General features: G+C 44.1%; 1 protein-coding gene across 1 annotated transcript in view; it reads right to left on the bottom strand.

Moving 5' to 3' along the window:
• The window catches only part of LOC128511118 (carcinoembryonic antigen-related cell adhesion molecule 5-like), a 76833-nt gene that overhangs the window by 41684 nt on the left and 22030 nt on the right, over positions 1-13119 (bottom strand). Inside the window, exons 4-6 of the mRNA XM_053483824.1 lie at positions 2251-2541; positions 1276-1611; positions 388-663 (exon numbers count right to left, since the gene is read on the bottom strand). Of these exons, the coding sequence (XP_053339799.1) occupies positions 388-663; positions 1276-1611; positions 2251-2541 (903 nt within the window). The remainder of the gene's footprint in view (positions 1-387; positions 664-1275; positions 1612-2250; positions 2542-13119) is intronic.

The following is a 13119-nucleotide window of genomic DNA, read 5'->3' as shown; positions in this document are numbered from 1 at the left end:
TCATCACTTTTTAAACACCATAGCTTATTGAATGTAAACTAAATGAAAAGAGTTAGCTACACACAACAACAATCATCATAAACAGAGAGAGCACATGACCTCTGATATCCCTTACTTATTAACACTAAGGTAGTTTTAAATTTTATGATTATTATTAATGTTTCAATAAACATGAAGTGTACATACACTCATTTTGGAAAAAATGCATACACACAACAATATACAGAATTATTAAACATAACTCACTACGATCACATCACCAGCTAGAACACAGAGAAGCACATGTACAACATAATTAACTCTTAATCTGTGAGGTTTTCACAGACTGAGTATTTCAGATTTTTTTTTTAACACACTACACTACAAACACACTACATGAAGACTCACCATGCACTGTGATGTTGACAGGATTACTGTTTTCTCCAGATTCAGACTCACACCAGTAAACTCCAGTGTCAGATGTGGAGAGGGAGCTGATTTCACATGTAGAACCTGTAACTGATCCCCACTGTGAACAATCTGACACTCCTCCATTGTGTGTGTATCGTCTCATTGTCCATCCAGTAGAGTGTCTCTGGTCCTCACAGCTCAGTGAGAGAGAGTCACCAGTAAAGTGTTGAGTTCTGTTGGGATTGATGATCAGAGAGACTGGAGGAGATTCACCTTAAACACAGAAAAGAGACGTGGGAATATGAATAAGTGTAATATACAATAGACTAAAAAAATCCCAAGCATTGATCAATTGATCAACCCAAAAGAGTTTTAACAGGTTAACCCCTAATCATTAAGGCTGCAAAAACACAGCCAGTCAAAATCAAGAAACTCAATCAAAACTGGACTATGAACACAGGAAAGGCACAAAGCAGCACAGAAGGTGTAAATACAAAGTGTTTAAGGTAAAACTAGTCCACATGATCAGATCATCACATGATCACGTCTCCACCAGAGGGCACCATCATCTTAGTATTAGCCTAGCTTTAGCATAAAACAACAAACAAAACGACCCCACAATATTGCAACATCTATTATCATCAGCTTTGTATCTGTTATTCTTGAATAGTAAATAATAAAAAAATTTAAATGAGAGACAAAACAAAAATTCTATCACTTATAAAAATACACTACATGTTTAATTAACATTGTCCTGAAGGTAAAAACTATCAGCATTTAGGACTCTTTCATTACCCCATGAATATTAATAAATAAATGTTACATTAATGACATTCACACAACCACATCCTATAGTAAATTACTGTTGGTTTAATTTTTCCTCACCAGTGATCCATAGTGTCTGTAGATTGCTGTACTGTGTGTGTAAGGCTGGTTCTCCTCTCTCTCCTCTACACACATAAACTCCTGTGTGTTTAAGAGCAGCAGGACTGAGAGTGTAGGAGCCTCCAGATCCTCTGCTGCTGTCTGAGAGGAGCTCCACATACATGATAGAGTCATGATTAGTATGTATTTGAATTACGCCGTCTCTGTGGTGAGCCTCTCTGTACCAGCTGAATGTCCAGTCTGTAGAGGAGTCTGTAACCTCACAGTTTAGAGTCACTGAGTCTCCTTCAGTCAGCCAGCTCTGTGGAGATACACTCAGTACTGCCTCTGGTCTCTCTGTTACACAACACATGCACAATTAGTTTATATATTTCTTAAATAAACAATTAGAATTTAACAATGTCTACTTCTACTTTTTTAGTGTCACCAAAGCAAATTCACATCTTACAGTGTAACAGCATCACACACCTGCTACTCTACAGGTGTATTTACCTGTGTGTGTGTGTGTGTGTGTGTTATCTCCAATATCCATGAGTGTAAACTTTTAGATATGCATTTTAATATTTTTATTAACTGCTAATGAAATAAATAATGCAGGCTGTAGTTTTTAAGAACCACATACATTATGACTCAGATAAACACAATGGTTTTACCAGACTGCAGCTCCCATCAGCCCCTGAGTGTCACATACACACCTGTTCTGTGTTTTCTTTTTGTTCGTGGGTGTACTTTAGTCGCAGGTGTTACATTCATGTTTATTTTGCATTGGATGTTATTGGCTGTATATTTTTAATTTATAATAAATTTGCAAAAATCTCAAGTAAATGTTTTTCATGTTGTCATTATGGGATGGTATGTGTAGAATTCTGAGGATTTTTTAAAATCCATTTTAGAATAAGGCTGTGACATAACACAATGTAAAAAAATGTGATGCCCTGTAAATACTTTCTGGATTCAGGCTATATCATAACATACCTCTTGCAGTAATGGTGACTTCATTGCTGTACTCTGTGTAGGACTCTTTCGCTGGCCAGGCTTTATTTCTGCGTGCTCTGCACTTATACACTGAGTCTCCTGTATTATTCACTGTCACAGAGAGTGTGTTGGTGTTTACTGGTTCAGTGCTGAAACGTTGTAACGGCTGATTATATTTGTACCAGAGAAACTCCCATCCAGTGAACTCCTGCAGCTCACAGGTCAGAGTGACAGTGTCTCCAGTGTAGATGGAGCTCTGAGGATTCACTCTCACAGTCGGTTTGGGTTTTGCTGTTGGGATGAAATGATAAAGTCAGAGCTGCTTTTACCTTCACATCATAAACAGCAAATTTAACATTTTATAAAAAATCATGATCAGTTCAGTTTTTAACTAATAAGTGTGAAAGTGATCATTGTTTACATGCAGGATGATGAACGTGAGCATCAAAACTTACTTTGTAAGTTTTATTATATTGGTAATACAGACATCCTGCACTTTATAGCAAGCAGCTCGCAAATCATGTACAGTATAATTATCCTCTCTGGCTGTGATCCATTCCACAGTGTTCTTTAAAGTAGCTGGCTACTTACTGTCCAGAAAATGTCAGATAAGAGAACCTCTCTATGAAAGTTTTGTTCTCTTTACTTTTATTAGACCTTACAGTCCTCAAACAACATTATTTTTTAACTTATTTCAACATTATTTAAAATGTTATAGAATAAAATGGAATGAGGTAAGACAGGAGTCTCCATGGACTAGGATGTTTGCAGATGACATTGTGCTTCGTAGCGAGAGCAGGGAACAGGTGGAAGAAAATTCGGAGAGGTGGAGGTATGCTCTGGAAAACAGAGGAATGAAGGTTAGCCGCAGCAAGATGGAATACATGTGTGTGAATGAGAGGAACGCAAGAGGATCGGTGAGGCTACAGGGAGCAGAGGTAAAGAAGGTGCAGGACTTTAAGTACTTATGGTCAATGGTCCAGAGCAATGGAGAGTGTTCAAAGGAGGTGAAGAGGCGCGTACAGGCAGGTTGGAATGGGTGGAGAAAAGTGTCAGGTGTGTTGTGTGATAAAAGAGTTTTAGTGAGAATGAAAGGAAAGGTGTACAGGACAGTGGTGAGACCAGCAATGCTCTATGGCTTAGAGACACTGAAGAAAAGACAGGAGGCAGAGCTAGAGGTAGCAGAGCTGAAGATGTTGAGGTTCTCTTTGGGAGTGACAAGGGTGGATAGGATCAAAAAGGAGTTCATCAGAGGGACAACCCATGTTAGATGTTTTGGAGATAAAGTCAGAGAGGCCAGATTGTGGTGGTTTGGACATGTTCAGAGGAGAGATTGTGAATATATCGGTAGAAGGATGCTAAGGTTGGAACTGCCAGGCAGGAGGTCTAGAGGAAGACCAAAGAGGAGATTTATGGATGCAGTGAGAGAGGACATGAAGTTAGTTGGTGTGAGAGAAGAGGATGCAGAGGATAGGGTTAGATGGAGGCAGATGGTTCACTGTGGCGACCCCTGAAAGGGAACAGCCGAAAGACAATGGAACATCAATGGAATATCAATGATTATGGATACTGTAAGTTTTATTCTCACAACTTCTAACCCCAATCCTTATACATACACAGCGGAACCTACGAGCATAATTTTATCCGGAAGTGGGTTAGTATTCCAAAACACTCTTAAATAATGGAAACTCAAATTATTTGTTCCACAGCCCAAAAAAATAAATACATAAAAATAATTAATACTAAATATTAAGTAAAAATAAAACAAATTAACTTGCACTTTACCTTTTAAAAAAACTAAAAATAAATTCAGACAGACAAGTGTTTCCGTTCATGCACGCTGGCGCTGTCTCTGTGTTTGTGTGAGTGTGTGAAGCCCCTCCCGAGAGAGAGAGTGTGTGAACTGGCATGAACTGGCAAAAAGAATTGCGATAAGGAAGTGTTTCTGTGAAGAGCAGAGAGTGTTTGTGTTTGTTTGTGTGTGTGTGAAGCAGAGAGGGGGTGCTTTACACACACACAAACACACTCACAAAAAAGAGAATGTGTGATCCTGGCACGGTGTCAAATTATGCGCACACACACATAATGACAGGCTGAGGGAGAAATGGATTTTTACCCAGATAGCAAGGTGACATTGATTTAATGTTGAAATTTCATCAGAATCATCATTTTGGTTAAGGTTGATTATTCAATGCTTAGTAATGTTGAATCAATGTTGATTTTTGGTTTTGGAACCCATCCTGTTGTTAAGGCAAATTAAATTAACTAAGTGCATTTCTATAAAATGTGTATGCATGTGTGTGTGTTTAAAACAGGTCAAAGATTGACTGCAAGAGATTTGCCATGCTTCAAAAAAAAAAAATATATATATATATATATATATATATATATTGTTATTGAGGAATTATTATTATTATTATTATTGTGTATTTATATTGCTGTCTAGTTTACTCACTTGAGAAATTAATTCCTGTTTGCTGTTCAAAAGTACTAAATTTTTGGCTCGTATTTAACATCGGAGGGTGTCGGAGGGTGTCGGAGGGTGTTTTTACACCACTTCAGTATAATACACTCTACAGGCATGAGAATTCAATATGTTGTAGTCTGGAAGGTCCTGCCACTCACGGTGAAAGAATTTTGGCGATCGGACCTACGGTATTCTGTCTGGAAGCATTTGATTAAAAGCTTAGTTCCTGTTTGCCGTTGTCTGTGTCTGACCCAGAGCAGTGTGCGTATTTTAACTGCTACCTGAGGTGAGTAGCATTAGTGTATATTTTTAACTGTTAATCAAAAAAAAATTAAAATTTTATTTGTCACATACACAAACATACACAGTACGAAATGTAGTGAAATGCATTATACGACTGCCATTGACCCTAAAAGAGAGTTAAATTTTACAAATAAGAAATAAATATGAATAAAAGAAATACGATAGAAATTAAATTAAAAAATTAAATTAAACTAGGAAAAATAGAACTAAAAATAAAAATAGAAATGTGCTAGGAAAAAAATAGAACTAGAAATAAAAATAGAAATATGATGTACAAAATAGAAATATACTGTGCAAATTGAAATATACTGTACGGTGTGTGCAAATATGCATAGAGCAAAGTGTCTTAGTGCAGAGGTTATTAAAGTGTCTTTGTGCACTGGTCCAGGATGTAAACGTAAACTGTAAAATGTAGTGTAGTTGTGAAGGTAGGTGTGCAAGGTTATTAAAGTGTCTTTGTGCAATGGTCCAGGATGTAACGTACGACATGTAGTGTATATATGAGGGAAGGTGAGCGTGTAATTGTCCATAGTGTTCATGGATGTAAGAAGATTGATAGATTTGACCAATTATGAAAATATTGTGTAGTTCTGCATAGTGGTGTGGTTGTGGTTGAGAGACCTTATCGCCTGCGGGAAGAAGCTCCTCCTCAGTCTCTCTGTGTTGGCCTTCAAGGAGCGGAATCGCTTCCCAGACCGCAACAGAGTAAACAGTCCGTTATTGGGGTGGCTGAGGTCCTTCACGATCTTCCTGGCCTTGGTCAAGCACCGCTTGCTGTAAATCGATTGCAGGTCAGGGAGCTCGATGCGGATGATGCGCTCAGCTGATCGCACCACCCTCTGTAGAGCTCGTCTGTCCTGCATGGTGCTGTTCCCGAACCAGGTCGTGATATTTCCCGTCAGGATGCTCTCGATGGTGCAGGAGTAGAAGTTCCTGAGCACCTTGGAGGGCAGTCTAAAGTCTCTCAAGCGTCTGAGGTGGTAGAGACGCTGTCGGGCCTTTTTTACCACGGTGTTGATGTGACAGGACCATGCCAGGTCCTGCGTGATGTGAACACCGAGGTATCTGAAGCTGTCCACTCTCTCCACTGGGCTCCTGTTGATGACGGGGGTCTGGTAGTTCCTCACCTGCTTTGTACTAAAGTCCACTATCAGCTCCTTTGTCTTACTGACGTTCAGGAGGAGATTGTTTCTCTGGCACCAGTTCTCCAGATTTCCAACCTCCTCCAGGTAGGCCGTCTCATCGTTGTTCGTGATCAGGCCCACCACAACAGTGTCGTCAGCAAACTTGATGATGGTGGTGGAGCTGGTAGTGGCCACGCAGTCGTGGGTGTACAGAGAGTACAGCAGGGGGCTCAGAACACAGCCCTGGGGGGCTCCAGTGCTGAGAGTGAGGGAGGCTGAGACATGTCCGCCCATCCTTACTGCCTGTGGTCTGCCAGTTAGGAAGTTGGAGATCCACTGACACATAGATGAGCTGAGTCCCAGGTGCTCCAGCTTGGTGGTAAGTGTGGAGGGAATTATGGTATTAAATGCAGAACTGTAGTCGATGAAGAGCATTTTCACATAATTCCCCCTCCGAGTGTCCAGGTGAGTGAGAGATGTATGGAGGAGATGAGAGATTGCATCGTCCGTGGAACGGTTTGGACGATAAGCAAACTGTAGTGGGTCGAGTGTGTCTGGTAGTGAAGAGATGATGAAGTCTCTGACCAGGCGTTCAAAGCACTTCATCACTACTGAAGTGAGGGCTACAGGGCGATAATCATTGAGGGAAGCAGGATGAGGTTTCTTTGGGACAGGAACAATAATGGACTCTTTGAAGCATGTGGGGATCACCGACTGAGATAAAGAGATGTTGAATATCTCAGTGAACACAGGTGCTAGCTGGTCTGCGCAGGCTTTGAGAATACGGCCTGAGATGCCGTCTGGTCCTGCTGCTTTCCTGGTGTTCACTCTCTTGAAGGCTCTCCTCACGTCGTGCTCGGTGATGATGAACGCGCTTCCGGTGCTGGCAGTGACTTCCTGTCTGCAGCCGTTAGCGCCGCTAGCATTAGCATCGCTAGCGTCCTTAGCTGCAGCCTCGAAGCGAGCATAGAAAGTGTTCAGCTCGTCTGCCAGAGACACGTCTGCGTTTATCATACCGGATGTTGGTGCTTTATAATCCGTTATTGTCCTTAGTCCCTGCCACAGGCTCCTAGAGTCACTCTGTTGGAGCTGTGACTCTAGTTTCCTCCCGTAGCGCTGCTTCGCCTCTTTCACCGCCTTCCGGACGCTGTATGACGCAGCCTTGTACGGTTCCATGTCCCCCGACGCGAGTCCCGTGTTGTAGGCAGCGGTGCGAGATCTCAGAGCGTCGCGGATGGTTTTATCCACCCACGGCTTCTGGTTGGGAAACGTTTTAATAGTCTTTTTTTCTACGGTATCGTCCGCTAATTTCCCGATGAATCCCACAACCGCTTCCGTAAACACGCTGACGTCACCATCGGAGCTGTTTCTGAACATGTCCCAGTCTGTGTCATCGAGTGCGTCCTGTAACGCGGCCACCGATTGGTCCGTCCAGCGCGCGACCTCCCTCTGAACCGGAACTTCCTGTTTCAGCCTTTGTTTGTATTTTGGCATGAGGAAGATGGCGGCGTGGTCGGATTTACCAAACGGTGGACAAGATTGTGCCTTGTAACCGTCCTTGACTGTGGTGTAGCAATGATCCAGTGTCCTTTCGCCCCTGGTGGGGCAGGTGATGTGCTGATAAAAGTTTGGCGCTGCACGTTTGAGGTTGGCACTATTAAAGTCCCCCGCCACAATAAGCGCAGCGTCCCGGTGTTGTGTCTGGTGCTGTGTGAGTGCCTCATGCAGCTCGCATAAGGCAGTGTCCGTGTCCGCTTGTGGTGGAATATAAACGGCGCTGATTATGACCGATGTAAACTCCTGAGGAAGGTAAAAAGGACGACACATGATGGACAGTAGTTCCAGGTTTGGTGTGCAGGAGCGTGTGAGAGGAACAACGCTCGCGCTGTTGCACCAGCTGCTGTTCACCATTAAACACACGCCGCCTCCCCTTGACTTCCCCGAGTCCCGCGTCCTGTCCATGCGGTGAACCGAGAAGAACTCGGCCGGCTGGATGGCGTGGTCCGGCACCGCTGGGTTCAGCCATGTCTCGGTGAAGCAGAGGAGATTGCAGTCCCGTATGTCTCTCTGGAACTTTACCCTGGCCCTGAGGTCATCGAGCTTGTTTTCCAGTGACTGGACCTTGGCGAGCAGGATGCTAGGCAGAGGTGTGCGGTGTGCACGTGCTCTCAGCCTGTTCCTGACGCCGGCTCGTTTCCCTCGGGGCCGCCGCTTCGCGTCGCGTCCTTTGTTGTCCCTCAGGATCTCACTCGGCCAGCTCGGATCCGGAGTTAAAAACGTCGAATTGTGAGTACATTGTATACCAATAGAAACAAGAGTGTCTCTATCATAACTAATGTACCCCATGGTGGTAATTTTGCCGGTTTTAAAACGCTGTAAACTAACTTAAAGAACAAAAACAAAGAAAAGGTGGTCGGAGCAGTCGTGACGGCAGCCGACCTCACCGGCGCCATCTTGTCCTTGTTACCTGAGGTTAATAGCACTGGTTCGTATTTTTAGCTGCTGCCTGAGGTGAATAGAATTAGTTACTATTTTTAGCTGCTACTACACCGTTTTGTGCGGCTCCATCAGGACTGCCAGCCTATGAATTTTGGTAGAGATTCGTTGCACGGTTTTCCCAAAATTCCCCAAAAACAAATTTTTCAAAATTTACGTATCTGTATTTATTCTTTTCTTCTTTTTCTTCTTCTTCTTCTTATTATTATTAAATGTGCCCATGCAATTGCACCATCCAAGATGGTGCTGGTGGGGTCGGCTGCCGTCCCGACTGCTTTGACCACCTTTTCTTTGTTTTTGTTTTTTATGTTAGTTTTCAGTGTTTTAAAATCAGCCAAAAATTACCACATGGAGTACATTAGTTATGATAGAGACACCCTTGTTTCTATTGGTGTACAATGTACTCACAATTCAATGTTTTTAACTCCGGATCCGAGCTGGCCGAGTGAGATCCTGAGGGAGAACAATGGTCGCAACATGACGCGGCGGCCGCGAGGGAAACGAGCCGGCGACAGGAACAGGCTGAAAGCCCGTGCACACCGCACACCTCTGCCTAGCATCCTGCTCGCCAACGTACAGTTACTGGAGAACAACCTCGATGACCTCAGGGCCAGGATAAAGTTCAAGAAAGACATTCGGGACTGCAATCTCCTCTGCTTCACCGAGACATGGCTGAACCCAGCGGTGCCAGACCACGTCATCCAGCTGGCCGAGTTCTTCTCGGTTCACTGCATGGACAGGACACGGGACTCAGGCAAGTCAAGGGGAGGCAGCGTGTGTTTAATGGTGAACAGCAGCTGGTGCAACAGCGCAAGCGTTGTTTTTCTCACACGCTCCTGCACACCAAACCTGGAACTACTGTCCATCATGTGTCGTCCTTTTTATCTACCTCGGGACTTTACATCAGTCATAATTAGCGCCGTTTATATTTCACAACAAGCAGACACAGACACTGCCTTATGCGAGCTGCGTAAAGCACTCACACAGCACCAGACACAACACCAGGACGCTGCGATTATTGTGGCGGGGGACTTTAACAGTGCCAACCTCAAACGCGCAGCGCCGAACTTTCATCAACACATCACCTGCCCCACCAAAGGTGAAAGGACACTGGACCACAGTTACACGACAGTCAAAGACGGCTTCAAGGCTCAATCCCGCCCTCCATTTGGTAAATCCGATCACGCCGCCATCTTCCTCATGCCAAAATACAAACAAAGTCTGAAACAGGAAGTTCCGGTTCAGAGGGAGGTTGCGCGCTGGACGGACCAATGGACTGTGGCCGCGTTACAGGACGCACTTGATGACGCAGACTGGGACATGTTCCGAAACAGCTCCGATGATGACGTCAGATGTTTACGGAAGCAGTTGTGGGATTCATCAGGAAACTAGCGGATGATACCGTGGAGAAAAAGACTATTCGAACTTTTCCCAACCAGAAGCCGTGGGTGGATAAAACCATCCGCGACGCTCTGAAATCTTGGACCGCTGCCTACAACACGAGACTTGCGTCGGGGGACATGGAACCATACAAGGCTGCGTCATACAACGTCCGGAAGCGGTGAAAAAGGTGAAGCAGCGCTATGGGAGAAAACTAGAGTCACAACTCCAACAGAGTGACTCTAGGAGCCTGTGGGTTAGGGTTAGGGTTTATCTCTTTATCTCAGTCGGTGATCCCCACATGCTTCAAAGAGTCCATTATTGTTCTGGTTCTGAAGAAACCTCATCCTTTTTCTCTCAATGACTATCGCCCTGTAGCCCTCACCTCAGTAGTAATAAAGTGCTTTGAACGCCTGGTCAGAGACTTCATCATCTCTTCACTACCGGACACACTCGATCCACTACAGTTTGCATACCGCCAGAACCGTACCACAGACGATACAATCTCACATCTCCTCCACACATCACTCACTCACATGGACACTAGGAAAGAGAATTATGTTAAAATGCTCTTCATCGACTACAGCTCTGCATTTAATACCATTATTCCCTCCACACTCACCACCAAGCTGGAGCACCTGGGACTCAGCTCATCAATGTGTCAGTGGATCTCCAATTTTCTGACTGGCAGACCACAGGCAGTAAGGATGGGCGGACACGTCTCAGCTTCACTCACTCTCAGCACTGGAGCCCCCCATGGTTGTGTTCTGAGCCCCCTGCTGTACTCTTTGTACGCCCACGACTGCGTGGACACTACCAACTCCGCCATCATCAAGTTTGCTGACGTGTCGTGGTCGGCCTGATCACAAACAACGACGAGACGGCCTACCTGGAGGAGATTGGAAATCTGGAGAACTGGTGCCAGAGGAACAATCTTCTCCTGAACGTCAGCAAGACAAAGGAGCTGGTAGTGGACTTTAGTACAAAGAAGGAGAGGAACTACCAGACACCCATCATCAACAGGAGCCCAGTGGATAGAGTGGACAGCTTCCGATACCTTGGTGTTCACATCACGCAGGATCATGGTCCTGTCACATCAACACCATGGTGAAAAAGGCCCGTCAGCGTCTCTACCACCTCAGACGCTTGAGAGACTTCAGACTGCCTTGTAAGGTGCTCAGGAATTTCTACTCCTGTACCATAGAAAGCATCCTGATGGGAAACATCACAACCCGGTTTGGAAACAGCGCCATGCAGGACAGATGAGCTCTACAGGGAGTGGTGCGATCAGCTGAGCGCATCATCCAAACCGAGCTCCCTGACCCGCACTCGACCTACAGCAAGCGGTGCTGGACCGAGGCCAGGAAGATTGTGAAGGACCTCAGCCATTCCAACAATGGACTGTTCTATTTGTTGCGGTCTGGGAAGCGATTCCGCTCCCTGAAGGCCAACACAGAGAGACTGAGGAGGAGCTTCTTCCCGCAGGCGATAAGGTCTCTTATTAATATTTATTCCTTATATATAGTTTTTATTTTCTTTTTAAGGTCACTGGCAGTCGTACAAGCATTTCACTGCATATCGTACTGTGTATGACTGTGTATGTGACAAATAAAATTTGAATTAGAAATTTGAATTTGATTTATTATTCTTTGACAAAAAAGTTTGGACCGTTCCACGCTCCTTTTTTTCTCCTACAGTGTCATGGAGCTCCAAAACGGAATTTGCCTTCAAACACAAGGTTTTGATGGACAAAACAAACAAGGAGAACAGAAACTGAGAGGATTGGCCAGAGGTCAGAGACAGAGGGGTTTTAGAGAAAAAAAAAACTATTTGACGGGAAGTTTTGTGTATTTTTCTTGCTGTCTACTATTACTAACATGCTTAGCTCATCATCACTGTTAATCGTAGTTTTACATTGCCATATCAATAATTGGTATTAAACAACGACTTTATATTAAGCAGTCCTATTACTTATGAATGGGACAAAGTGCCATGCCCAACATGGTGAATAAACCCTGCCTTCTAATTGAAAGAGATAGTCGTTGATTAAAAAAGGCATAGAGTCACTGCAGCAGCTGTTAGAGGCTCTGGTTCCTATTAAAAACAAGTAGCGTTCGCGTTCATGACTGTGCATGCACATTGGCTGCTCTAGCATCAAAAAAAGTATTTATTGATGGTATGTGAACATAAGAAACAAGCTTTATAAAACTGTTGTCAGATGTCATTGGTCTTTTCAAATATGAAATTTAATTGTAAGCTTACTGAACACTTTTGAAGAAGTTGATGTTTTCCCATTCAAAGAGATATGAGCTGCACTTGCATGCTTGAGAGACATTTCAAAGATGGTGACCGAGTGAACTGACTTGTCTTAAGGAGACTTTGTATTGAAGGTGATCTAGGGCTGGGCAGTATGACGGTATATATCGACGGTTTATATCGTTAAACGCAGAGGAAGCATTATAAATCATGCTAACTTGACTACAAAGGTTTAAATATCAACGTTGCAACAAATAGAAATACCTTAAATACTGTGTAGCTGTCAAACCCCTGGTCTGATTATTAAGTTTTTCATTTTCCTTTCTTTCTTCTCCCTTCCTCTTCCCCCCGTGTTGTTTACATGTCTATTCAAGCACATGGCGTTTGTTTTTGATACTTCGCCATGTGTCCGCGTCACTGACATCACCACCTTCCCTCCCACTTCCTCTCTATCACTCTATTAAGATGATTGCACTCACCTGTTCCCCTCGTGTTCGTTGTAATCACTCGCCCTATTTATTCCCTCTTTTTCCGTTGTCCTGTGTCAGACCGTTGTTCCGTGTCGCTAACCATATCGCTTGCCAATTTCATGTCCTGTCTAGTTTTTGTCTGTGTAGTTTGTTTTGGCTCCAAGCCAGTATCATCCGGGACTGCTTTTTCACTTTTTTTTCCCCTTCTCCCTCTCTCTGGGTGTTTTTTTTTTATCTTCTTTGCATCCAGGCTGGGTCCTGTTTTTTCCCCCCTTCTTTAGTGTGCCCTGCGCTGCGGTTTTCCGTCCCGAAGCCGGCCTGCTCTCGCCCTTCTTCGCGGCCGTGCAGTTCAGCGGGCTTCGGCCCTATCGCC

The sequence above is a fragment of the Clarias gariepinus genome, chromosome 1, assembly GCF_024256425.1.
Source record: "Clarias gariepinus isolate MV-2021 ecotype Netherlands chromosome 1, CGAR_prim_01v2, whole genome shotgun sequence".
Taxonomy (NCBI): domain Eukaryota; kingdom Metazoa; phylum Chordata; class Actinopteri; order Siluriformes; family Clariidae; genus Clarias; species Clarias gariepinus.
Note: the sequence above shows the minus strand (reverse complement) of the source record. Positions and strands in the feature narration are given on the sequence as shown.